We start from the raw sequence: 26,498 nt of genomic DNA on the forward strand, positions 1-26,498 counted from the left end.
CATACATGCCATTAAATGGGGGTCTGTAGCCCTAATGCATGTCAAACTGGGGGTCCTTGAAATTAAAATGGTTGAGAATCACTGCTAGAGCTGTAGAAATCTTCTCTTATGGGGGTCCCTGGCTTATCTCTTTAAATGGCGGTCCGCGGGCTAATAAGTGTCAATTTGGGGGTCCTTGACACGAAAAAGTTTGAGAACCACTGTCCTTGGCCCCTGTCCAAGTCCTAACCTACCCCATGTCCTAACCTAACCTACCCCCCCCCCCCTCTCTCTTTCTTCTTTTGTACATATTTTTCACTCTTCATACCAGTAACCTGTAAACTGATTGTATGACATTCTGTATAGTAGTGTGTATATCTGTCTGTCTCTTATATGTCATCATGATTTGTGTATATGGGGATCTCATCTTAAACAAGCTAAGTGCTTAATGAGCTATCCAGTTTAGTAGACCTTGTATTGCGAATTTGTACTTCCATGTACTGCTATGTACTGTCCTGTACTGTTCTCATGTCTTACTAAATAAAGTACATCAATCAATCAATCAATCAATCAATCAATGATCCTAATATCTTTATTCAATAACAGCTATACACCTCCTCCACCAGGGGGCGAAAGCCAACAGTGCCTGGATCCTTTGCAGCTGCGCACGCTTGAAACACGGTGACCCGGAAGTAAATGCACGTTGTTTGTTTTCAGTAGCCGTTAGGCGTAATGGTGGAATTGTTGATATGTGTGCCTTGCGGTAGGAAAAGAGAGCTTTAGTATATCACAGTAGGGCCCGAACGCTTGGTGAAAATGTCTCGTGAAGGAGGTACAATGAGTCAAATGGAGTCTGTATGGCTGTCGATAAATGAACACATGACGTTGGTGGGAGAGGAGATATTGTGTGTTTTGGAAAAACAGCGCGGTGTTGATGTTTGTAGTGTGAAGCTTAATCTCAGAGTCTTTGTGTCGGAGCGCCTCAGTGCGGCTGCAGAGTTCATGTGCAACCTCTTCCAGAGAGAGATAGAGACACTAGAAACTCTGCTGGAGACACAAAATAAACTGCTGGACGTGATGCTACAACCACACATCAAACTACACAGAGCAGGTAATTGGTTCATGCTTCAAAACAAATGAACATACGTTCAACATTCTAGGGCTACTATAGCCCTAGAATGGCTGATATTACCAGTGGTGTAAGTACATTTACTCAAGTACTGTACTTAAATACAATTGTGAGGTATTTTCACTTTATTGGAATATTTCCAATTTTCTGTACTTTTACCTTTTAGTGATTTTGATTATTATTACAAAACATGCATTAACCACTTCAGTCCTATACATTTTGGCCATTTGAAAATAGCCGGTCTACAAGCTCACAATGCGTCGCCATGGGATGCATTGTGAGCTTACGTAGATCTGCAATTTTCAAAAGATTTTTATACATTTGAAAACTTATGAAATGGGACATTATGCATAATGAGTACTTTCTTCTTCTGGTACTTTAAGTACATGTTGATGCCAATACTTTTGTACTTTTACCAAAGTAAATCTTTAATTCCAGACCTTTATTTGTAAACAGAGTATTTCTACATTGCAGTATTGATACTTTTACTTACGTAAGAATTGTGAGTACTTTTTCCTCCACTGGATATTACACACATTTGTAGATACACAGCCATAGATCACTCCTATGCCCGCCCGGGTAGCAGCCTGGTCGTGGCGGCGTTTAAAGTTGTGGCGCTGCGTGTGCAGTGTTGCCAACTCGTGAGAGAAATAAGCTAACCCACCTCCCAAAGCAAGCCAAATCTTGTGAGTGAAATAAGCCAAATCGTACCTCGAAAAAACAAGCCAAAACTATTTCAACTAGACGCGTCGCAATTCAGGGCAATTGCAAAGTGTGGTTGCGCCGATGCCGGTCGGGACTCGAGGAATACGCCGGGAGGAATACCGTCGGAGGCTGCGCCAATTACATTGTCACGTCACTCCTGAGATCACGTGCGTTTCATTTAGAGAGGATTGATCCCAGCAAAATACGTTTTTTGCATCAAAAGGTTACATTTTTAGCATTTGTGGCGCCCCCTATGGATCAAAGTGGAAATTGTTTTGGGGATTTATTGAGTAAACCACCCTTGACATGTGATTCAAATTTGGGATTGACCGGACGTTTTGTTCGTGATTTGTGGGCTTTTTTGTAAAACGGGCCCCTCCCGCTAACTTTGAAAGCCATTTACGGACGAACGGTATGGAATATCAAAATTCTGTTTTGCTCCAAAGTATCACATTGGTCCAGAGATCATGTGTACCGATTTTTGTGAAATTTGGGCAAAATATGTGGGAGGAGGAGCTAAAAGTGTGTTTTGAAGAAAATTCAAAATGGCGGAAAATCTATCCAGACGCAAATGGGCGTGGCCTATATGGAAAGTTGCGTCATGACCCAAGGAATCTAGGGAAAAAGATTTTTTTATTTTACGACCTACGGTTCAAGAGATATAGGCCAAAACGTAAAGGGGGCTGTTATAGCGCCACCATGTGGCTGACTGGTGTGATCCTTTTTGAAATAATTTTGCAATAAACTATTAACCTCCCCTCCAAGTCTTGTAACTGTAGCCCTTACGGTTTCCGAGAAAGAAATACTTGAATGGGATTTTTTGCAATTCCCATTAAAGTGGATGGGGAAATTTAATGCACTAATAAATCAATATCAAAAAATCTATCCTGACGCAAATGGGCGTGGCCGATATGGAAAGTTGCGTAATGACCCAAGGAATCTAGGGAAAAAGAAATTTTGATTTTACGACCTACGGTTCAAGAGTTATAGGCCAAAAGGTAAAGTGGGCTGTTATAGCGCCACCATGAGGCCGAATGGTTTAATTATTTTTTCAATAATTCCGGACAATATTATGAACCTCCCCTCCAAATCTGGTAACTCTAGCTCTTACGGTTTCTGAGAAAAAAATACTTGAATTTGAGTTTTTTCACTTTTCCATTGAAGTGGATGGGGAAATTTAATGCACTAATAAATCAATATCAATAAAACTATGCAACCAATCTCTTAGCAAAATACAAGCACACGATTCCCGGGGAAGCCGGTCATTTTGACATATGGCACAAAATTGGGAAAAATAAACTGTGGGAGGAGTAGCGAATAGAAAAAAAGTTTATCAGGTGAAAGAATAAAGTGTATAGAGTACAATAGTCTCGTTGCCCTGTTAGGGCAACCACACTAATTATATGGCCATATATTCCTAATGAAAAAATATTAGATGATATATCATTATAATTACTATGTAGGTCTAAAATGTTTTATGTTTTAGTTATTTATCATAACATTACAAGCATACTTGAGCCAGGGCTTGATAAGTAGTGATACCAGACCGATTCTGTCACTCTCACACTCCTCCACAAACTTATGGGGAATTATCACCCGCTTCGAATGCTATCAATGCATTGAATGGGAGATTATCACGTTGGGTAGGCGACGAGTAGGCGATATACTGACCTACCCGCGATTTGTCAGACCATTCATGGGGCGTAATCAGGAGCTACTGACCTACTTGGAGGCGGAGCAGTCCCCACAACATCATTTACGATTCTGTGCCTATCGGTACATAACTCCAACAGTGCTGAGTAGGCTCAGGCCAACGTCACACCGTTCAGGACGGCAACTCGGTCGCTTTAGCTCCCTCGGTGGTCCTTCACGGGGTGACAGTTCGCCTGAGACTGCGCGCCTCCGTCATGGTCCGAAACCAAAATCAAAACCGAAACTGAACTATTTAAGTCATCTCCGTTGGTAGGTCAGTATGTCTTGATAACACCCAATGAATGGTCTGATAAATCGCGGGTAGGTCAGTATGTCGCCTATTTCGGCCATTCAATGGTCTAATAAAAGGTGATAATGTCCCATTCAATGCATTGATAGCATCCGAATCAGGTGCACCTATAGTATATGCATCAAATCAATGTTGCCTTTTTAGATTTGCCAAAGTAGCCTCCGCCCAAAAAATACAAAACTGCAAAAAAAAAAAAGGGTGTTTTTTTCCCGCAACTCTGGAAAAAATCAAGGTAAAAGTCGTTGTAAATAAGCGGACTTGTGTGTACTCGCCCAATAATGAATTGCTGCGACTTGGAGTCAGATATTGTCCTCTAGTTTCATATCTCTGCTGTCGGGCAGAAACCAACTACGTCCAAAATATTAACTTTCCGGAGAAGAAAAGCAAATCATGTTTTTAAAACAACACTCCTACCTCACCAAAGTTGGTATGGTGGCGTTGTCAGATACTTGTATGTGCCATTATATTATCATTACTTTACCCAAATCCAGCTCAAGTGAAGTTAGGAGGTTTTTGACCAGTGAATGTGGAGAGTTATGTCAGTTGGATTTAGGTGGTTTGACCGACAGTTTGAGGAGACAATGGCGTTAATATGTTTAATCACAATGCTTTTTAATACTTTTCATAGTGTAGCGGTTAGAGCACACACCTTTAGTGCGGCTGGTCGTGGGTTCGAACCCTGCCTGGGGTCGACGTCAGCAAGGGCATGCAGTCGCAACTTTTTCCTAACGTCAAATCAAATGGGTTCAGATCTGAACCAAGTCTCCTGAGGAGGTGTGTCTGAAGCCTGTCCAGGACAAGCTTATCTGATCTACAAGGCTGTAGATCGGCTATTTTCACATTGTTTGCCTCTTTCTCATGTAATATTTGACATTTTTTCCAATTTGGTATTAAAAAGGTCTTAAATTGTAACTTTAGAAATGTACAGCCTACCCTGTACTCACTATACTGTACATTGGTTTGTTTACTGTTGAGTGAGAAAATAATGTTGTATAAGGCAAGAGTATCATCTGGGGACCCGCCTAAAATCATTTGGGGACTCCGACCCCCAGTTTGGCAACCACTGACATAGATAAGACCTTAATGAACATAAATGAATCTTGAATCCATTCAGTTTGATTGCCATCTGAACGTTCCTCCACTCGCACCTGATTTTAATTAGGGAGACACAATTGGTCTGCTACGTTCTTTATCCAACGCAAAATGACGGTCAGACTACTTTACTTGTTTTAAACTTAAACAGTACATTCAAATATGTATCTGAAAACATTGGAGGTGAAAAATAAGCAATGCAGTACACAAAAGTGCTGCAGCATTATTTTCTCCCCTCTTTGTCTCTCCCCCCCCCCCCCCCTCAGTTGCACTCTGATTAGTACAGTTTGTGTGAGTCCAGCGATCCCATAGCTCGGAGGGAGCGGGACCGTCATCTGACACTGTGATTGGTTACATCAAAACACACCCTTGTTTCCTAGCTAAACTTGGCAAAAACGTTAACAATAAAGCCATTTCATGACGACTTTAATTCCAATTGGATAAACATATCATGATCAAGAGAATGGGTGATATTTTCGCGGAGCAAAACAAACACGGAGGATCCTTTTCATGCTCAGGCGCTCCTGGGCACGTGCCCATAGATCCGGCACTGATGAAAAGTATGTAATATCACAGCCATTCTAGGGCTACTAAGCTACTATCAAATCAAAGTTTATTTATATAGCACATTTCAAATGACAGAATCAAACAAAGTGCTCTACAGGTAAAAACACACAACAAAGAGCAAACAATGCAATGTAAACAGACGTAGCATACGAAAATTAAGTGCAAATAAAAGTAAAAACAAACATTAGCACCAGTCAGTGGAAAGACAGGGTTACATCAGCTGTCACTGAAGGCCAGGGAGAAAAAATTAGTCTTCAGTAGAGATTTAAAGGTAGCTAGCGACTGGGCCTCTTTGATGTGTAAGGGCAAAATATTCCAGAGCCTGGGGGCAGCCAGCTTAACTGGGGCAGCCAGCTTTACTAGCTTAACTACACTTTGATTTGTGGTGCTGATGCTACCTCTTCTGTCCTCCTTCTGTCTCTGTGTAAAGAGGTTTCCCCCAGACATGAGAAGAGGAGCCCCAGTATGGTCCAGGAGGAACCACAACCTCCTCAACACGAGGAGAGGAGCCCCAGTCTGGTCCAGGAGGAACCACAACATCCACATATTAAAGAGGAACAGGAGGAGGAGGCTGATGTGTCAACATGGATACTAATGTCCACCTGGAAGACCGGGTGCAACACTCTTTCAGGTAAAAGAATAATAACTTTATCTAACCCCACTTTCAAACCCTAGAAGCTGCTAGGTCAGATGGGTGTACATTTCAAGGTGTTTATTGTACGCATACTTATTCCTGTACCTACATAAATAACAGGTAAGAGTCATATTTTTTGGTTGCGGGATAGTGTCATGCAACCCATAGTGTTCCGTGGTGGAAGAAATGTTATTTAGTCAGAATGAAAACATAGGTGCTTCACCGGAAGTGGAGGGCTGAGGGCATGCTCCAAACCCAGGTTTCCAGTGAGCATAGGTCTGGTTAATCCACCCCCCCCCCCCCCAGAGCCAAATGCAAAAGTGAAAAAAGCTGGGGGCACTGTTTTTCCGTTTTATTTGACGATGGGTTCCCAGATTGATATGTGGCAGACTAATCATACAGCATGGGGAGAGAGTACCTATTCTTCCACCACCAAGCAGCAGGGTCTGTGTGTGCTCATGGGCAAAGGGGCCAGGTTCCTGTAGTGATTTATAGCTGACTGGGGGCGCATCATGGTCTCAGCTCCCTTTCTAACTGCTTTCTCTTCCACTTGAAAGAGCTCTCCTAGGGGTGTTATTTTCATCTTCTTGGGACTGGGAGGCTGACTCTGCGTCTGAAATATCGGTAGACAAAACATCCTGTTGGTGATGATTTTAATATGACCAAAGGGAGCAACACTAAGACGACTGTTCCCAAGAAAATGAAAATATTCACAATGTCCTTCCTTAATCCTACCTAGAGTTGTCCCGATCCGATCCCGTGATCGGAAATCGGGGCCGATCACGTGACTGCAGACTCGATCCGGACTCGGACGTTATGACCCGATCAGGGATCGGCTTTATATAATATAATAAAATATATAAAACACAGAGTATGGAGAAGAAGTCTCTCTCTGTATCGCGCTGTATCTATCAGGCTGCGACCCTTAACTGCCCCCCTCCCCTCCTCCCCACTCACTCACTCTCACACACACACACACACGGTGCCACCGTTGAGAGAGGGAGACGCACGCAGGCACTGGTCGTCAATGTAGTAAAACCACTGGAGAATAATAACTGATCATCATACATCTCAAATATAGGTCTACTACACTACTAACCTTTTGTTGCTGTTGTAGGTAGGGTAGGCTACATTAATGATGATAAAAAATCGGACCACATCGGTCTAATACTTCAATCTCAACTAGTCAACTGGTGTCTACCGTATTGACAGCAGAGGAAACGGTGAAATCAGCGTGCGCACTGCGCAGGGCAGGCATGGGGCATCATGGCCACTTGTGTTTTATTTTGTTCATTAGTGTTACTGATAGATACAGCGCGATACAGAGAGAGACTTCTTCTCCATACTCGGTGTGTTATGTGTATTATATAATAAAGCTGTTGTCATCTCAAATTGACCAGCCAAACTAAAATCCACCATTTTAGAGAGTTGCTCCAACTTCCTTGGATTAGATCAAAGCGATGCGTTTCAACACAAATGCGCATATTATTGCCCGTCAGCTGTGTAACACTAGCAGGTTAACGATGGCTCGTTGAGCCTGTATGCGCAGTTGACCACATGGCAATCAACATCACTAATTAATGGCAGCTGTGTGTGTGTGTGTGTGTGTGTGTGTGTGTGTGTGTGTGTGTGTGTGATATCAAACTGAATGTTGTCTGTAGTGTAGATATCAAGTAATTCCCTGTAGAGCAGGGGTCTTCTAGGGCAGTGTTTATCAACCTTTTTGGTGCCAAGGTACACCTGGCTTAGCCAAAATATCCCAGGGTACACCTAGATATATGGTGCGTATATATATATATATATATACACACACAGATTATTGGGCAGGTATAAAGAAACCTTGACCATTACAAATATAAATATATCTTTGGCCTACAAATATATACTGTCTGAATGAAAGCCATACTATTTTGGCACACTGAGTATAGCAACATTGTATGCCTTTCATTGCTTTCAAGGCAAAAAACAAACCATGTCACTCTGCCTTTCATGAATATTCAAGGCAAAAAAAGTACCATATGTCATTGCTATGCGCTAACTGCTAGCATCAAACTCCGCTGGAATTGATAGTTTTAAACTCTAAAATGGATCTAAAATGTTGTGCTTACCTCAACAATAAGTGTTGTCCCTATCTACTTCAATGGACTACTTTATTTGGGCTGTTTGCTGGACACAACGAGCGTGCGTGCACACACACACACACACACACACACACACACACACACACACACACACACACACACACACACACACACACACACACACACACTCTCACAGGCTGCAGGCTCCAGGCAACCCTGGCAGTGGCTGCACAGGACAACATATTTGCATTCCTGTGGGTGATGGTCCATACACTGAATGGACTCGGCCGTGGCTGTGTGTGAAACGGATGATGGCCGTATCGATTGACGGACGCACTATTGTTCTCGAGGGGGTGGTTTCACACTTTCTTCAAAGCTCGCGGTACACCTCGCAAGTATCCGCGGTACAAAAGTGTACCATCTACCGCGGTTGATAAACACTGTTCTAGGGGGTCCTCAGAGTTACTACAGGGGGTTCTCCAAATCTTTGTGATAGGACCTGTTTCTTTTATTTACATTAACCATATGAACCCTAATATCCCTATATTATGAGAAGAACTTTAGAAGAGGTAGAGGGGAAAAGAGCAGACCAAGTACAGAGCCTAGGGTCAACTTTACTAAGTGCTGAGAGTTTGACCTGTCTGATGAATACACTGATGACACTGCTGTTAAATAAGTCTATGAAGCTATCTATGAAATCTATGAAAAGGTTTAATCTGCAACACAAATTTTATACAATATGTAGTGGGGTCCCTGCTTCATCTCTCTCTTAGCTAAGGGGTCCTTGACCTAAAACACCTTGGGGACCCTTGCTGTAGTAATCAGAGTAGACCCTCTCCCTCACACTAAACTTAAATGACTTCTAAGTTCCACTTCTCCCAAAAATGATAACTTTATTTTCCGTCCTGAATGACTGGTCTAATATTATTATTGTATTTTGGCTATGAGCAATAACTGCAAGCCAATGTTGAGAGATTCTGTATTTGTCTTCATTTCTTTAATTAACATTTATTTTGTTGGCAATACTGTCAGCCAGTGTTTTGAGACATATTGTCTTTTATTGCTACAAAATAAATTATACATGCATAAATAATAATTTAAAAATATCTGAATACAAAAATGAAAGTATCGGATCGGGACTCGGTATCGGCAGATACTCAAAATTAAAGGACTTGGACTCGGACTCGAGGGCAAAAAACCTGATCGGGACAACTCTAATCCTACCCTCCTCTTCACCTGCCTCCTCCTGATCAGAGACACTCACACTGGTCCTCTGGCCCTGGTTGGTCTCAGAGTCACTCTAACTCCCTCCCTGCACAGTCCTCCTGTCCGGCTGGCAGCTGAAAAATACAAAGATGCATCATTACTAGGTAGCCAGTAGTTCACAGTTTAGGCTGACAGCTGTTTTTATAACTTGTTACATGATGGCCAATGTGTTTACCTGGTGCTCTAGCTCTGGACCTACAGTCTTCACTGCTGCTGTCTTCATCCAGTCCCAGGCTTCATTGTTGTCCACTTTTACTCTTACATCTTGGATCGATTTATAGTGGCCTCCTCCAGAAATGCTGAGATCTCATCATCCTATAAAACACACAACAAGAGATTTTAATACCTGATAGCGCATGAACAGGTCAGTCCATACCTTCTCCTTAATAGAGATGGCAAAGGACGAGTCTCCATCAGTTACTGTGAAGTGAGCCTCCAGCTTCTTCTGGATTGGAAGAATTTGCCCACATGTTGGCATGTTCTTGCTCGATACAGCCGGTAGAGGTGGTGTAGAGGATTCTCATAAGCTTCTTTTTTTTTTTCAAAGTGCAAATTACTTTTAATCAAAAAACAAAATATAGCAGAGAACAATAAAAGTGCAACAGTGTTGGCATAAAAAATATATAAAGAACCAAACATTTTCTCTCAAAATGTAAACAACGATGCTGATTGCTGAGTTTCCACCGCTTCCGCCGTAGTGCCTCTTACTCATGCTCGATTGGATACTCTGCCTCTGGATAGTTCTCGCCTAGCTGCCAGTCATTATTCCACGTCCTGCCACAGCCAGGGCAAGGACACCAACACACAAGAGCTTCTGTTTTCCCCTTCCTTCCTGTCCTTCGGGCTCTTACAGCCTTTGCTGGCCAGGGTTCCTTTTGTTTCTCCTCAGTACATTCCTCGCAACCTGCTTTCTTCATCCTTCTGTCTTAGTTGTTCTCCCTCTTTTACGGAAGGGCAGGGTGGGAGGACAGACAGGGGGGACAGGCGGATGAGAGGGCTTCTTCCTCGCCCTCTTGCAGAGGGGCAGGGTGGGAGGACAGACAGGGGGGACAGGCGGATGGAGGGCTTCTTCCTCGCCCTCTTGCAGAGGGGCAGGGTGGGAGGACAGACAGGGGGACAGGCGGAAGAGTAGGAGATGGAGTGATGTCAGGAAGGGAGACAGGGAGAAATGGGGTGATGTCAGAAGGAGGGGGAAACGGGGAGAGATGGGGTGAGGTCAGAAGGAGGGGAAACAGGGAGAGATGGGGTGAGGTCAGAAGGAGGGGAGACAGGGAGAAATGGGGTGATGGCGCTGGTAGAGGGCACTGGTAGAGGGACTTCAAATTCAATGACGAACACCTGCTCTTCATTGGGACTCTCATCAACAGCATGACTCTCATCAGCGACCTCCTCCTCTGTGACCGCTGCACACATATCTGGCACTGTTGACACGCTGGAGAGGTACTCGTATGTGTTCTGCATATTTTGGAAAAGACCACAGTTCTGTTCCCCAGTGAAATCAAGGTGCTTCAGATGGTCCAGGATCTTTCTCCCACGTGATTGGGAACAGAAGAAAAGAACTGGCTTCAAGCCCAGAGCCCCAAGTTTGGCCACAGCAACTCTTGCGTTATTTATGTGCCGGGACACATTTTTATATTTCTTCTGCTTTTCGGCCCACTCCGGGCCATACTTCTCCAGCTTGGCCGCTACTTTTGGGAGACTAACTGGAAGGGCTGCGGAACAGGTAGCACAGGTGGTCTTCCTGGCCTCGGTTGTTGCAAAGCAGGAGGGGCAGATGATGGTCATTTTTTTCTTATGAAAATAGAAGACAAACAAGAGAGAGAGAGAGAGAGAGAGAGAGAGAGAGAGAGAGAGAGAGAGAGAGAGAGAGAGAGAGAGAGAGAGAGAGAGAGAGAGAGAGAGAGAGAGAGAGAGAGAGAGAGAGAGAGAGAGAGAGAGAGAGAGAGAGAGAGAGAGAGAGAGAGAGAGAGAGAGAGAGAGAGAGAGAGAGAGAGAGAGAGAGAGAGAGAGAGAGAGAGAGAGAGAGAGAGAGAGAGAGAGAGTGTGTATGTGTGCCTTTTGGTTTTTTGTTGTTTACGAGTGTGGTTGTAATAGAAAGCAAGAATGTTTCGCGGGTATAAGCTTGATGAACGTCTGCTTTGGTGTTCACTCTCCATTCCGACATCTCACCACTCCGACTAGTGGCTTCCGCGTGCGGTTAGGGTTAGGTATAGGGTTCGTCAACGTCGGAAAGGCGACATGTCGGAAAGGAGAAATGCACCCGTCTGCTTTCCTAAAGTCATCATCTGACTTTGATTTAATCTCCAATTAATCTACCAACAATGCAGTATATGGAGTACTTAATGTTAAAATGGTTAGGGAAATGTACTTTAGAAGTAAGGTATTTGAGATGTAATAATATTTACAATGAGTTAAATACATTATAAATGCAAAAAACTAAAGGCTAACTGAAATAGTAATGGTATCAATAATATTATGTAAATGCTATACTCACTTGTCCTTCTCCGCTCCCTTCCTAACTCTTTGATCCAGAACGGTTGCTTGAATGGCTGGGTATTGATCCAAGAACCTTTCGATCATCAAGTATGTTGAGTTCCAGCGGGTTTTCACATCAAGCACTAGCTCATGATCATTTAGGGCTGAAGTAAAGTACTTTTTAGGGTTATCCTTTTAACATTCTTTTGTATAAATCAGTCTTTTTGCAAACTGTTAATACAGGGATCAATCAAAAAGCCTCTGTTTGATACAAAAATATCTAGGCAGTTTAACAACGGTCGTGACATCTTGCTAATAATGACGGACGCATCGCATGCTGTAATAAGAAAGAATAACAAAAGGCCCAAAACACAGTCGCACCGGGGGAAATACAGCGGTATTCACCTGGCATTCCTAAACGTAACCTCAGTAAATTATGCCTAAACCAACCTTTATAGAGCACCGAAGTCCTGACGTCACTAGAGGGCGCTTTTCGCAGGTTCGTGGCTTTACTTTTTGTGTTGATATCCTCATTGGGGAATCTTAGATCGCTTCATATAAGAATTGTGTTCCAAAAATAAACACGCCACCCCGGCGATTTTACTCTTCATCGACTGAAGGTGTAAATGTACACATTTACCCAAAGAGTAACACAATATAAACACCAGAAACGAGTCAAACAACCTAAAGACTACATTTCCCATGAACGCGGCTGCTGTAGGGACAGTGATATCAGACCCGGAAGTAGTAGTTCTTAATACTTTTAAGGCAGAATTCATTCCATTTTCGCCAGAAACAGGCTGTACTTCCGTACATAATTGTAACATCCATGGCCATGGGGAAGGCACTTTATATTTGACATCTGAACGTTTATGTAGATGTACGGGCCGTAAATGGAGAAAGTGCATGTTTCAGGGCTAAGTTACTTATACGTTGTAACTAACTTTTTGTAGGAGATGTTTCCTAATAGTGGACGTGCTACCACCTTTGCATGAAAGTATTGCATTTATTGCACTTTGCATGGTCATTTTCTCTCTTGAAGTAAACTGCTCAAAAAAATAAAGGGAACACTTTGATCCCTTAATTCTTTTGAGCAGTTTTCGTTAGTATTATGTACACAGTTCATGAAAAAACTCAAAAGAATTAAGGGATCAAAGTGTTCCCTTTATTTTTTTGAGCAGTATATAATCACACTTGGGAGGGTTTGTGGCTCGCCATGCTGACACATCGCTCTTCACTTCTGTCTCTCGCTCGACGGACATTCGCAGCATTCTTTAGATTGTAGAGCAGTGGGCGTAAACACCCCACACACACTTGTTGGTGGCGTGATGTCACCACAGTCGCTTGCATGCACATAGCTGAGCCAAATGAAGACAGAAGAGAAATTCCAGGAACCGCTTGCGGGAAGCGCTAATGCAAATACGATGGAACCGGGTTGGAAAAATAACCGGTTCCGGGTCCCAACCCTACTACTGACCTGGTGGCGCTCTGTTCATTCATTCACCTCAGTCAGATGGTGCCTAGTCGGACGTAGCCATATGATCAGAGATCTCTGCCTACATACATACATTTGGAGAAATCTAAATTCAATATACTAGAAGCTCGCCCCCGCTACGCGGGGGCTCGCGTCTAGCCCGCGGCCACGCCCACGTTGCGCCCGCGGCCACTTGGCAACTCATATAAGTGGCGTAGCGTCATGAGGGTCAGTGGGGCCGTGGCTCGGTCAGTGAAGACCCTGTAGTGCGGATGATATGTGGCATAGAGGGGCAGATTGTAAATCCCCAGAGGAAACATCCGTGGGCTACCATTGGTTCAGCGATGTGTGCGGTCGCCCTGCGGCCCCTCCTCCTCCACCAATGTGCAGTATTGAGAGCCCTGACGTCACAACAATTGGAGCGATGGGCACTGCACTGTGGTTGGTTAGGGTACACCTAGGGCCCAGGTAGAACCCAGTTAAAGCCTGCATGGGCAAACCCAGTTAGGACCCGCCTTGGTCCCACATAAACATGGCTAGTTGGGGCCCACCTAAGGGCCAGGTAGAAGCTACTTATAGCCTGCATGGGCATCGCAGTTGGGACTGAAGTGGATGCCGCTGACATTGCTGACATGGGGTCCATATGGTTTAGCCCACCTTGAAACCATATGGGAACTACGCTGGCATGCTGGCTGTAATGCAAACGCTGCATCATACCTGCAGTGTGTAGTTTGATGTTGTGTGTGTAGCAGATATACCTGCAGTGTGTAGATCAATGTCCATATGAAAGTCAATGCCCAGCAGTGTTTTTTTTCCCCAGCAGAGTTTCTAGTGTCTCTGTGTCTCTCTGGAAGAGGTTGCACATGAACTCTGCAGCCGCACTGAGGCGCTCCAACACAAACACTCTGACATTAAGCTGCTTCACACAACAAACATCAGCACCACGCTGCTGTTTGTCCAAAAGACACAATATCTCCTCTCCCACCGACGTCATGTGTTCATTTATCGACAGCCGTACAGACTCCTTTTGACACATTTTACCTCGTTTATCCAGCTCTCACTGACTCTCCACATCGGGCTGTTATTTTGCTGCGATCAAGTCAACGATGTGAGAGATTAGCTATCACAGACGGACGGACAGGGGGTGAAACATAGTCTTGCGCCATGCCTTTCGGCCTGGCGGAGACAATAAAAAAACGAAAGTAAAGGAAATGGCCATTTCTGCAACAGAAGTAGTCAACAACTATACTATGAAAACATGGGCCACATTGGCAAAGAATGTAAGAAAGAGGCAATCATGTAGAAAATAGCCGATCTACAAGCTTACAAAGCCTCTCAACGTGAGGCGTTTCGAGCTTGTAGATCGGCTATTTTCACAATATTTACTTGTGGAACGGAGTCAAACAGAATGGGGCGGTCCCAGATCAAGTACGTGTATTTGGGGGGGGGGGGGGGGGGGGGGGGGCGGCGTGAAAGGGTTGATAAGCACTGCTCTAATCGGAGCAAAATTATCTGAAATTACTACATGACCATAATGCAGCCTAACATGCGTTGCACGGGGCGGTCCTGCCATTACGTTAGTTACTGTAGTTGCTGTGGAGCTACATAGTTCTCCAGAAGACACACACAAACATACACACACCATCTACAATGGACGAACTGAGCAGCAATATTGACATTCACCACACGAACGTGCATTGTTGACAAAGTGATTGCACAGCCGCTGCAGGCATGACAACCACGTTAGCGTTAGCGACATGGCAGCTATCACAGCGCCCTGTCCGTCGTGCTGCAACTGCCTGTGATGGCTACAGCAGTAACAGCAAGCTGTCTGCGATGCCATTGTCTGGAGACTGCTCTTAGCGTGACACGACCAATGAAAGTGAGCGCTGTAGTTGTTGCTAAGATACGGTGGCGTCTCTGCCCCATAGCTTGTAGATCTCTCACACATGATTGGCGTAGGCTGCGTTGCCAGGTCTGACTTTGTGTCTAAGCAATGGTCGGCTTATTTTTGCGCGCCTTTGGGCTCGTTTGCATTGTGCGCACGGCAGCGCTTGTTTAGCGTACGTCAGCGCGACGTGGCAACGGACGTGGCAACGTGAAAGGTGATATATTGACATTCACCACACGAACGTGCATTGTTGACAAAGTGATTGCACAGCCGCTGCAGGCATGACAACCACGTTAGCGTTAGCGACATGGCAGCTATCACAGCGCCCTGTCCGTCGTGCTGCAACTGCCTGTGATGGCTACAGCAGTAACAGCAAGCTGTCTGCGATGCCATTGTCTGGAGACTGCTCTTAGCGTGACACGACCAATGAAAGTGAGCGCTGTAGTTGTTGCTAAGATACGGTGGCGTCTCTGCCCCATAGCTTGTAGATCTCTCACACATGATTGGCGTAGGCTGCGTTGCCAGGTCTGACTTTGTGTCTAAGCAATGGTCGGCTTATTTTTGCGCGCCTTTGGGCTCGTTTGCATTGTGCGCACGGCAGCGCTTGTTTAGCGTACGTCAGCGCGACGTGGCAACGGACGTGGCAACGTGAAAGGTGATTGGCTGGTGAAAAGAAACACCCGGACGTGAATTTTGTGTTGGCGAAGTGATTTGCATAAGTATTGGAGCATAATGCGTTTGATATTAATTGTACATCCTGCAAGTACAGTGATGGGATGCGAAGCAGATGGTGTCACAGGCAGAATATTGAGGAATTTTGGGGGAAAATGTGGAGTTAGTTGGGCCATGTGTCTGCTTGGCAATTGAGCACATACACTCGTGTACACTCCATGACTGTGGCCGTCAATTATGGTAGCAAGATGGGCAAAAACATGTTTAACCCATTAAAACCGGGAAAGAAACTGTGTAACCACTTTAACCATTATTTTATACTTTGGCTATTCAAAAATAGCAGATATACAAGTTCATAGTGCATCACTTCGTGCCGTGCTATGACCTTGTAGATCTGCTATTTTTGAAAAAACGTTGAATGTATCAAATTGTTCAAGGGAACATTAACTCAAATCTTTGCTTCTTGGGGTCCCTGGAACAAAATATTTTGAGATGGGGGTCGGCAGACAAATACATGAGTTTGAGGACCACTTACAAGATACATTTTTCAGAGAAATTAAAAAAAGATTTAGAAGCCATTTTGTAGAATCGGCCTCAGGTCTTAATGGGTTAAGCATGTGAACCCTGGCATCCCTATTCTGGTGGAACATTCACCACAAATAGGTCAATCAGAGGTCACATGAGGGAAGGGGGTTTCCATGAAATGAATGAATCTGTAGAGAGTTAACTCCAACTAAAAATAATAATAATAATCTTTATTGTCCCCAAAGGGATATTTGTCTTCACAGTCTGTTCAAAAACAACAACAACAACAAAAAACAACACGTAACCATACAGCACAAAACAACATATCATATGACACAACACCAAGTGTTGAGGTGTCCATGAGAAAGGGGAAAGCTGAAAACTGAAATAAGCCCTTTCCCTCTGTGCCAATGCATTCACTGTCCCTCATCAGACCAAAGGGGTCATTGAGGACCTTGGATACCAAATGAATGGCTGTCCTCTTCAGTGTAAAGTGCACAGATTTCCCTGTAACAATGCACTGTAACACCCTCAGCTTTGTCACTTGTAATGCCTGAACGTCTGCTACCAAACGTCTTAGACTCTAAGACGTTTGGTAGCAGACGTTCAGGCATTCATATACACAATTGTTTTCCCATCCAGATCAAGCTCTAAGACTTAGAGCTTGATCTGGATGGGAAAACAATTGTGTATATGAATGCCATGAACTGGGGGTGGAACCTGCATGAATGTTACGCAACATTACGCAACTGCTCCACTACCTGCAAGACACTGCTGTTCTTGTGAAATATATGGACTACCGTGTAATAATGTCTATGGGCCGTGTCAACATGAGGAATGTGACAATGACATTCCATAGTTATGTTTCTTCCAGAGGAGTCTGAGGATGGCAACGAATAGTGACTGTACAAGTCACGTGCATAATGGACTGGTAAACCTGTTTTTCTGGATTGCTTGACTACTTTGTGGTTATTAAGTAATAGATGCATGCTTCCAAAAAAAACAACGCAGGGAACACAACTGACTTACAAGCCCACAGCGCATTGCGTCCGCGAGGCGTTGTGGGCTTGCAGATCGGCGGAGGCGGGGCTACAGCAAATGCATGTTAAGCGGATAGCTGTGCGACAGAGAGGCAGAGAAGAGCTCCTCTGCAGTTTACAAACAGCCAACAGTGTGAACAATAAATCAATGGCAATTTACTGTACAGTAGTATTAGCCTATATTTTGTCTGTAAATTAACAATAAAAAAAAGAAAGAAATGTATCTGCTGTCGGGTAGAAACGTGCAAACAGCTTTTTAGTGGAGAACGTTTTACCTTTCTTTATGTTTTAGAGTTATGATTACACACACTATCACTGCGGTTACATGTCATTGTTCCGACATGTCATTGTTCCGACATTACTAACCCTATCCCTAATCCTAACCGCACGCGGAAGCCATGTAGTCGGAGTAGTGGGATGTCGGACTTATGAGCAGTTACCATCACTGCACCCGGTAGCACTGTAGTGTGTTGCAGAGCAGAACAGCAGCTGTGACCCGGTTCATTGTTATTTAATTGTGTTTTAACCATTGCTGCCATAAAGCAGTTTTCTGTTGCACAGGTAACACTATATAGGTGGGCACCTCTGTGTAAAATTTGCTAATATTTGGAAAATGTTTTTAAGTAAAGTATACTTATTATATATTTAGATTAGAACAAACATGCTTAAACATTCGATAATTAAGGTCTAATATTTCTACAATTGCTACAAAACCTGTATATCCAGTCATTTTGGGGCATAAATAAGAAGTTGAAGGATAAGATTAAGTCTGATAATGATGTACAGTGCATGTTCACATCATGTATACAAAATAGCTAAACATCGAGGTGCCCAGATGTCCCTAGTGCCCACTGCCCACCTATCCTGTATCCAATTTTTAGCTGCCAAACCAATGGGTCCTAACGGTCTCTTGTAATTGACTTTTGTTCTCACTTGCAACATTTCCTCTTCCCTTATGCAACGTGCATAATGGTTCAAATGACTACTGAAGGCTACATGTGTCTTCCTCTGGGTTTTTAACTTGAACACACTGCTGCTATGCACCATGTGGCTGTACAGTCAAGCCCTACAGTAATAATTTCAAGATATGAGTATTTGAATTGGCCAAATTGGCAATAGAATACAACGGAACTTCAGAAGCTGCTTCTATAAAATGAAGCCTGGATTGGCACGCACCATTTACCACCGCAAAAAAATGGTGTGCGCTGCACGCGCCATGTTATTAATTTATGTTTTTCTCTTACACCAACTTTTATCCCTGTTGGGGGTTTCACAAATCACATATTGGGACATGGTCTGAAAATCATTTTCAGTCTACTATCAAAATATATAGATATGTAATACTTATTTTAACCAAAGGAAATCACTTATCCGACTTTAAATTCTTTCTTTTAAAATATTTCATGGTTGCTTTCATTTGATCTTTTCCCCAGACTTCCTGCACCTCCCTGTGTGTAAAGAGGAGGATTGCCCTGAAGAGGAGAGGAGCCCCAGTCTGGTCCAGGAGGAACCAGAGCCTCCACCCATCAAAGAGGAGCAGGAGGAGCTACTTCAAAGACCAGAAGAGGTTGATAGGCCAATGCTGACATTACTAGCAGTGAAAAGTGAAGGTGATGATGGTGAAAACAGAGACACAGAGCCTGTAGCCAGCACCTCAACTGAACACATGAAAACACAAGCTGATGTAGAGGACTGTGGAACATCACATCCAACTAGTGATGACCAGCTCCTCTCTTCACACTGTTCTGAATCTGACATCACTGAAGACAGTGATGAGTGGGAGACCAGTGTAGATCAGTCACCTTTAAACACACTGAAGTCACACAAGACACAACATGTGGAAGGACAGAGATTGTCTTTGAGCAACGAGCTGTCCCAGGACCTAAAATCATCGAAAGAAACTCACTCCATGCAGAGTCACACAGAGAAGAAAAGTTTTAATTGTACAGTTTGTTGCAAAATGTTTCATCGTAAGGGAAATCTGAACAAGCACATGAGAACTCATACAGAGGAAATGCCCATTACTTGTAAAGTTTGTAGCAAAGACTTCAGTCAATTGAGTCAACTAAAAGTACACATGAAGAGCCATACAGGGAAAAAGTTAACTTGTATAGTTTGTGGCCATGACTTCATTAAAAAGGACCATCTAAAACACCACATGATGACTCATACAGGAGAAAAGCCATTTACTTGTACAGTTTGTAGCAAAGGCTTTTGTCAATTGAGTAATCTAAAAAGACACATGAGGACTCATACAGGGGAAAGGCCATTTACTTGTACAGTTTGTGAACGCAGCTTTTTTGAAAGGTGTGCTCTAAAGCAACACATGATGACTCATACAGGAGAAAAGCCAGTTACTTGTACAGTTTGTAGCAAAGGCTTTCGCGACATTGGTTGTCTAAAAATACACACAAGGACTCATACAGGAGAAAAGCCCCTTTCTTGTAAAGTTTGTAACAAAGGATTTGGTGACTCAAGTAATCTAAATAGACACATGAGGATTCATACAGGGGGGAAATCTTTAGCTGCCACTTTGGTCGAAATGCACATAGATTCAGACATCTGAGTAGATACATGATATCAGACACATGTATGATCTAGGGCTGGGCCTTATGACTACAAATCAATATCACCATTATTTGTAACTTTACCCTGATTACGATTATTTAAAGAGTAAAACTAAATAATGAGAGTAGCAGATCTACAAGCTCACAACGCACCACAATGTGTTTTTGTACAACAACGTATAATGCAGAGTTAAGGGGTTAAAGGAACACGTCACCATTTTTCAACCTATCTTCACATAATTGGTTGGTCCTCACTAATGCTCATTATTCGATGGCACAATTTCTGTCTACTCACTCTGTGTCTCAGAGGAGGGCTGTGGACAGAAACCTGCCTAACAGTGACATCATCGGTAGACATGTTTGGGCATTTCAAACAAGATGTCAACCCTTATCCTATTTTGTATTAATGCAAGAAATTGCTTTTACCTAATGTTTTGTAATACTGCTGTCCCAAAGATAAATACATACATAATCATACAAATGGTAACTGGTAAAAGGCCATGGAAACACATCTGTTGTGGTTCTTTCAAATGTGAAAGGAAATGGATAAATGTATGAAATGTAAGGCATACTGCAACAGGAGAAGTTGCGGTTCTTTTCGAATGGAAACATTCACATTACATTAAGTAATTATTAGTCTAAGTCTTGTCTTCCTTCACAGATGGATCTTCCTTCACAGATGGATCTTCCTCCTAGCATCATGAGTAATGCTGAGTTATTAAGTTAAATGAACATGATTTTTCTTTTAACATTGTATATTAAGATATTTATTCTCCATAGTACCAAGTTGTCACATGCAGCAAAAAATCAACACGTTTGGTGCATTGTTGGATGTATATGTGATGCATTGTTGGATGTATATGTGCAAGTCAGGGCAGGTTGCATATTATATGAATACATAAATAAATATACACTCTATATACATACTGTATATGTGTGTTTCAATCAATCATTGTCTCTCCCGTTTCATTCTCACTACTGCTGTTCTGTTGCAGCTCTGACTCCTGTACCTCAGTGGATCATTAGGGTTTATTTGTATTACCTGAAGCTCCTTGGTGGTTGATGTCAAGTCAATATCATGTAGGGCAGTGGTTCTCAAACTTTTTCATGTCAAGGACCCCCACATTGACACTTATTAGCCCACGGACCCCCATTTGAAAAGATAAGCCAGGGACCCCCATAAGAGAAGATGTTTTTACAGCTCTACCAGTGATTCTCAACCATTTTAATTTCAAGGACCCCCGTTTGACATGCATTAGGGCTGACATGTACTAATGGCATTTCTATCTCTTGGACCCCAATTTACATTGTAAAATCTATGTTAATTTAACTCTGAGAGTGTACACATGGAACCAAATGGACCTGTTAGGGTCCATTTGGTTCCTAATCTATCATTTAGCTGGGGACCCCCTGGAACTCCCCAAGGACCCCTGGGGGTCCCCGGACCCCACTTTGAGAACCAATGATGGAAAAAGTACTCACATTTCTTACTTGAGTAAAAGTATCAATGCTGCAATATAGCAATACTCTGTCAAGTAAAAGTCAGAAGTTCAAAATGTACTTGAGTTAAAGGTCAAAAGTATTTAAATTAAATATACCAAAGGTAGAAAGTACTCATTCTGCAGACCCATTTGAAGTTTTCAAATGTATAAAGAATCTTTTGAAAATAGCAGATCTACAAGCTCACAATGCGTCACATTGTGAGCTTGTGGATCGACTATTTTCAAATGGCCAAAATGTATATAGGGCTGAAGTAGGTAATGTATGTTTTGTAATAATAATCTATATCTACAAAGTAACTAGTAACTAAAGTGTTAAAATAAATGTAGCGGAGTAAAAGTACAATGTTTGCCTCTGACATGTGGTGGAGTAGAAGTAAAAGTATTGGAAATTGGAAAAACTCAAGTAAAGTACAAATACCTCAAAATTGTACTTAAGTACAGTACTTAGGTAAATGTACTTAGTTACTTTACACCACTGGCTACAACGTGCACAATTCATGATGCAGCAATTTTGAGAGGTGAAGACTGGTGGCCATGGTGTTTGGTGAGGAACTTCTGGGCTGCTTGAACTCCCAGATGTAGGCCTACTGCCATCTCTCTCTGTGTCGGTTTTGGACCAGTGCGACATGCAACAAGGCTCTGGTCGTGCTACTGAAATAAACAGTTATTATTTGCTACGCTTGTTTATCACACACCATAGCCTTAATACGTCTCGTAATGACACCAATGAATCAAACAATACTCGAAGCAGACCAGTTGTCTAATAGGCTATATGCACAGCAGCCATATTATCACTTCTTTCACAGGTGTTACCAATGATACCAATGAAGGCTCTGTTCCATTTAGTCTAGCACAGTGGTTTCCACGACCCCCACAACTCTGAGAGTGTACAAATGGAACCAAATGGACCCTTACAGTTCCATTTGGTTCCATTTGTACACTCTCAGAGTTACACACCTATAAGAGGCCATTTGGAAGCCCACGAGGGTCCCTGGACCCCAACTGTAGACCCACTGGTGTAACAGAGTGTTTCCAGTGGACCAACATGCACAACATCAGCACCCTGACTCTGTTTGACCAGAATGGAAGAGAGCCTTCATTAGTATCATTGGTAACACCTGTGAATGTCTTCATAATATGGCTGCTGTGAATAGAGCCTATTCTTGAGTAAATCTCACACAAAAATCTGTCATGACTCTGGCATTTGAAGCGTTTACTTTTCCTCCTTGACATTCTAATGTTTGACATTTTTCCTTCTACCTCTTTCTGTCTACCCCTGAGCCTCCCCCCACACACACACACGCACGCACGCACGCACGCATGCAGGCACACACACACACACACACACACACACACACACACACGCGCGCGCGCGCGCGCGTGCACACACACACACACACACACACACACACACACACACACACACACACACACACACACACACACACTAACACACTTTTTAACACATGCTATGCATCCCATGCCATGTCTATAATGCATTATAAACGTAATTATAAGGCATTATGATCTGCTTATAACACGGTATATGTATAGTTAAAATAACTTATAAATAATAGTATTGCTTTGTAAAAATAATAATTACAATAATAACATTAAAAAGCACTTCATAATGATGGTCTAGTATTATAATATTTCATAATTACACTCAGACATTTTTCTTTGCAAGGATCACACAGTATTATAATTGCCACAGTTGTAATACAGTATGTTAATGTTCTTATGTATTATAATCACTGACTGTTATAATGTATTATAGTGTGATTATAAGTCACTAAGTGGTCATAGGTGTAAAGTATAAAGTAATGAGTGAAGGTGTAGGCAGAAACCTTTTGTGTTGTTCTTGCACATATTTAATGCTATTTTTTTCTACTTTACTTTACTATGAAACAAGATCCTTGCCAAAAGAAAAAGTCTTTGAGCAACCTGTAATTATGAAGTAGTATGATGCTTGACCTTATACATTATAATAGGCTTTATAATGTGTTATAATTGCATTCTGAGTACTTATGTCTTATGAGTAGGCCTACTTAGTTATAGCTGTATACAGTTGTATAAGCTGATTAGGCTACAATGACCTTGTATATAGGGCTGAAGTGGGTAATGTATGAGCTCACAAGCTCTAGGTAATAGGGCATCGCAGTTCCCGCCCACTTCCTGGTTCCACTGCAAAATACTCAATGCATTTTTCCCATTGACATTTCCAAAAATATTTATATCAATTAATTTAAGCCTAGAATCAAGCTATCCAGGCTCCTGCTGAATCATGACCATAAAACGTTTGATTCTGTGAAAAAACTTTTTTGAAAACGGCAAAACAAAGGGTTTTTATTAAATATAGTATATCATATCATTAAATATAAACTAAATCACAGAAAAAAATGTTTAATGGTCATGATTCACCAGGACCCTGGATGGCTTGATTCTAGGCTTAAATTAATTGATATAAATATTTTTGGAAATGTCAATGGGAAAAATGCATTGAGTATTTTGCAGTGGAACCCGGAAGTGGCCGCAACTGCGATGCCCTATACTTCTGGCTTCTAACTGGTTCTAACTAACTATCTATCCATCCATCCATCCATCCATCCATCTGCAGTGACATTTCTTTCTTTCTATATTTCTTTGTTTCTTCAGTGACAGTTATACCGCTCCTCCACCAGGGGGAGAAAGCAACATTGCATCGACCATTTTAACTGCATGTACGCAACACGTTGACCCGACCGGAAGTACGTGCGTTGTTTTGTTCATGGTGTAGATTAGAAGAAACGTCCTGGTGAAAATGTGTGATAAACGAGGTAAAATGTGTCAAATAGAGTCTGTACGGCTGTCGATAAATGAACAGCTGACGTCGGTGGGAGAGGAGATATTGTGTGTTTTGGAACAACAGCGTGGTGTTGATGTTTGTAGTGTGAAGCTTAATGTCAGAGTGTTTGTGTTGGAGCGCCTCAGTGCGGCTGCAGAGTTCATGTGCAACCTCTTCCAGAGAGAGATAGAGACACTAGAAACTCTGCTGAAGAGAGAAAACAAACTGCTGCACGTGATGCTACAGCCACACATCAAACTACACAGAGCAGGTTTGTTAATGCTGCATTTATACCACATGTTTACTATACTCATAGTTAAGCTATTTATCGCGAAGATAACATGTTTACCACTGTTGGACTGATACTCATAGCTAAGCTACTTATAGCTAAGTTAACAGATGAGTTTTGGTTGCAGTTTGTCCATCACATTAAAGAGAGAATAATTCAGCCATTCATTCTTTTCTTTTGTAGTTGTGTTTTATTCAATCACTCAATGTCATAACATGCCCTCAGCTACATTATACCAACCACATTAGGTAAGTAGCTTCAAAGTAACTAGATACTTTTACTAAGTAATCTGTAGTGTAGATAGTTACTTCCCATCCCCTGGAAGATGCTTTCGGTGTGTGTTCTTATTCGTTTTGACCATAAATGGTCAAAATGTAATGTAAATAGCATGTTGTTTAGGATACTTGCTAGGTTGATGATTACCTGGTATCCTAGTTTATTTGAAGCAGTATTATTGTCTTGATGTAGAGTAATCTATTTGGGCAGGCTGCCATAATAGATTATATGTATGAGAAAAAAATCCTGGTAACTACAATTCACTATTTGAATCTGTAGGTCATTTCAGTATTTTCAAAATTAGCAAATATGAATACATCTCGAATAAATCTCATCCAATGAGAAAAACACTTTGAGTTGTTCTGCTGAATTTGATGCTACATCTTCTCTCCTCCTCCTTCTGTCTGTGTGTAAAGTGGTTTCCCCTGAACTTGAGGAGAGGAGCCCCAGTCTGGTCCAGGAGGAACCACAACCTCCACAGATTAAAGAGGAACAGGAAGAGGAACCTGAGACAAGCTGTGACGCTATCTCAGGTAAAAGAAAATCACTTAATCAATTCTACTCTAGCAAGAGTCTAAAAGCCCCTAGATGCTTTTAGGTCCGATGGGTGTGTGTTCAGAAACAAGGTCAAGTTCAAGTTTCAAGGTGTTTGTCACATACTCAATACAGCTTCATACACACTTAATACCCTATATACATTCTTCATTAACTGGGGTCCCCCAGGGTCATTAATGTCTTTAATATGTTTTTCTCTCTACACAAAATCGCTTGTAGATCTGTATTTCCACTGAATGTTTGCCTATTATGAAATGTCCAGAATAGGCACGCTGAGATCATTTAGTTAAGGTGTTTATTATACAGGGTTGGACTTGGTTTACTTTAAATAGGGAAGCCAGGTGAAGTGCATTCTCTTTTTTAAATGATGTATTGTGAAAATAGAAGTGGTATTTTAGTTATATAACTAATCTCCACTGTAAAAAGCAAACATCCCCACAACCTGTTTCCTTGAGAGAGCTTTTCCACCTCCACAACCACATTAAACCAGAAACTGCCAAAATGTCTTCATCATGCATTTTACAACACTTTTATCCTACTTGAGAAACATTTTAATTGGACAGGTGAGGATTTTACCTCAGCAGGCTGTACAAATACCAGGGCAAAGACCTGCTGTTTAGTGCCAGCTGTACCAGTGCCACTGCACTGTGTCAATCTTCTAAACCAATCAGCTGTGCTCCCAATTAAATTAACATACCTGTAGGGGTTTAACAGTTATCACACTAATCAATTAAATGTATTATTTAAACAAAATCATTGATCTTGGGAGGACATTTTGAAATGTCCTTATTTTTTAAATTTTAAATTAGAGTAGCATAAATTGATCATTAAGCCCAACAATGGCTGCAACAGTTAACAACTGAGAACCTGGCATCCCTATTTTCTTACTAAAAATAACCAGAAGAGCAGATCTACAAGCTCACATCATGACATGTTGTGAGCTTGTAGATTTG

General features: G+C 42.3%; 1 protein-coding gene across 1 annotated transcript; it reads left to right on the top strand.

Moving 5' to 3' along the window:
* The first annotated feature begins 721 nt into the window (after positions 1 to 721).
* Positions 722 to 20,879, top strand: LOC311053567 (uncharacterized protein). The gene is made up of 3 exons (XM_084069177.1): positions 722 to 1,090; positions 5,905 to 6,105; positions 18,966 to 20,879. The coding sequence occupies exons 1-3, from the start codon at positions 796 to 798 to the stop codon at positions 20,096 to 20,098; spliced, it is 1,629 nt and encodes a 542-aa protein (XP_083925303.1). The 5' UTR covers positions 722 to 795; the 3' UTR covers positions 20,099 to 20,879.
* The last annotated feature ends 5,619 nt before the right edge of the window (positions 20,880 to 26,498 follow it).

Source organism: Gymnoscopelus microlampas (assembly GCF_963454915.1).
Source record: "Gymnoscopelus microlampas genome assembly, chromosome: 10".
Taxonomy (NCBI): domain Eukaryota; kingdom Metazoa; phylum Chordata; class Actinopteri; order Myctophiformes; family Myctophidae; genus Gymnoscopelus; species Gymnoscopelus microlampas.

Excerpts from the sequence above, each read along its gene's own strand:
- LOC311053567 (XM_084069177.1), top strand. The coding sequence starts at position 796 with ATGTCTCGTGAAGGAGGTACAATGAGTCAAATGGAGTCTGTATGGCTG. Across the intron at positions 1,091-5,904 it reads CATCAAACTACACAGAGCAG|AGGTTTCCCCCAGACATGAG; the intron begins GTAATTGGTTCA and ends CTCTGTGTAAAG. Across the intron at positions 6,106-18,965 it reads CGGGTGCAACACTCTTTCAG|ACTTCCTGCACCTCCCTGTG; the intron begins GTAAAAGAATAA and ends TCTTTTCCCCAG.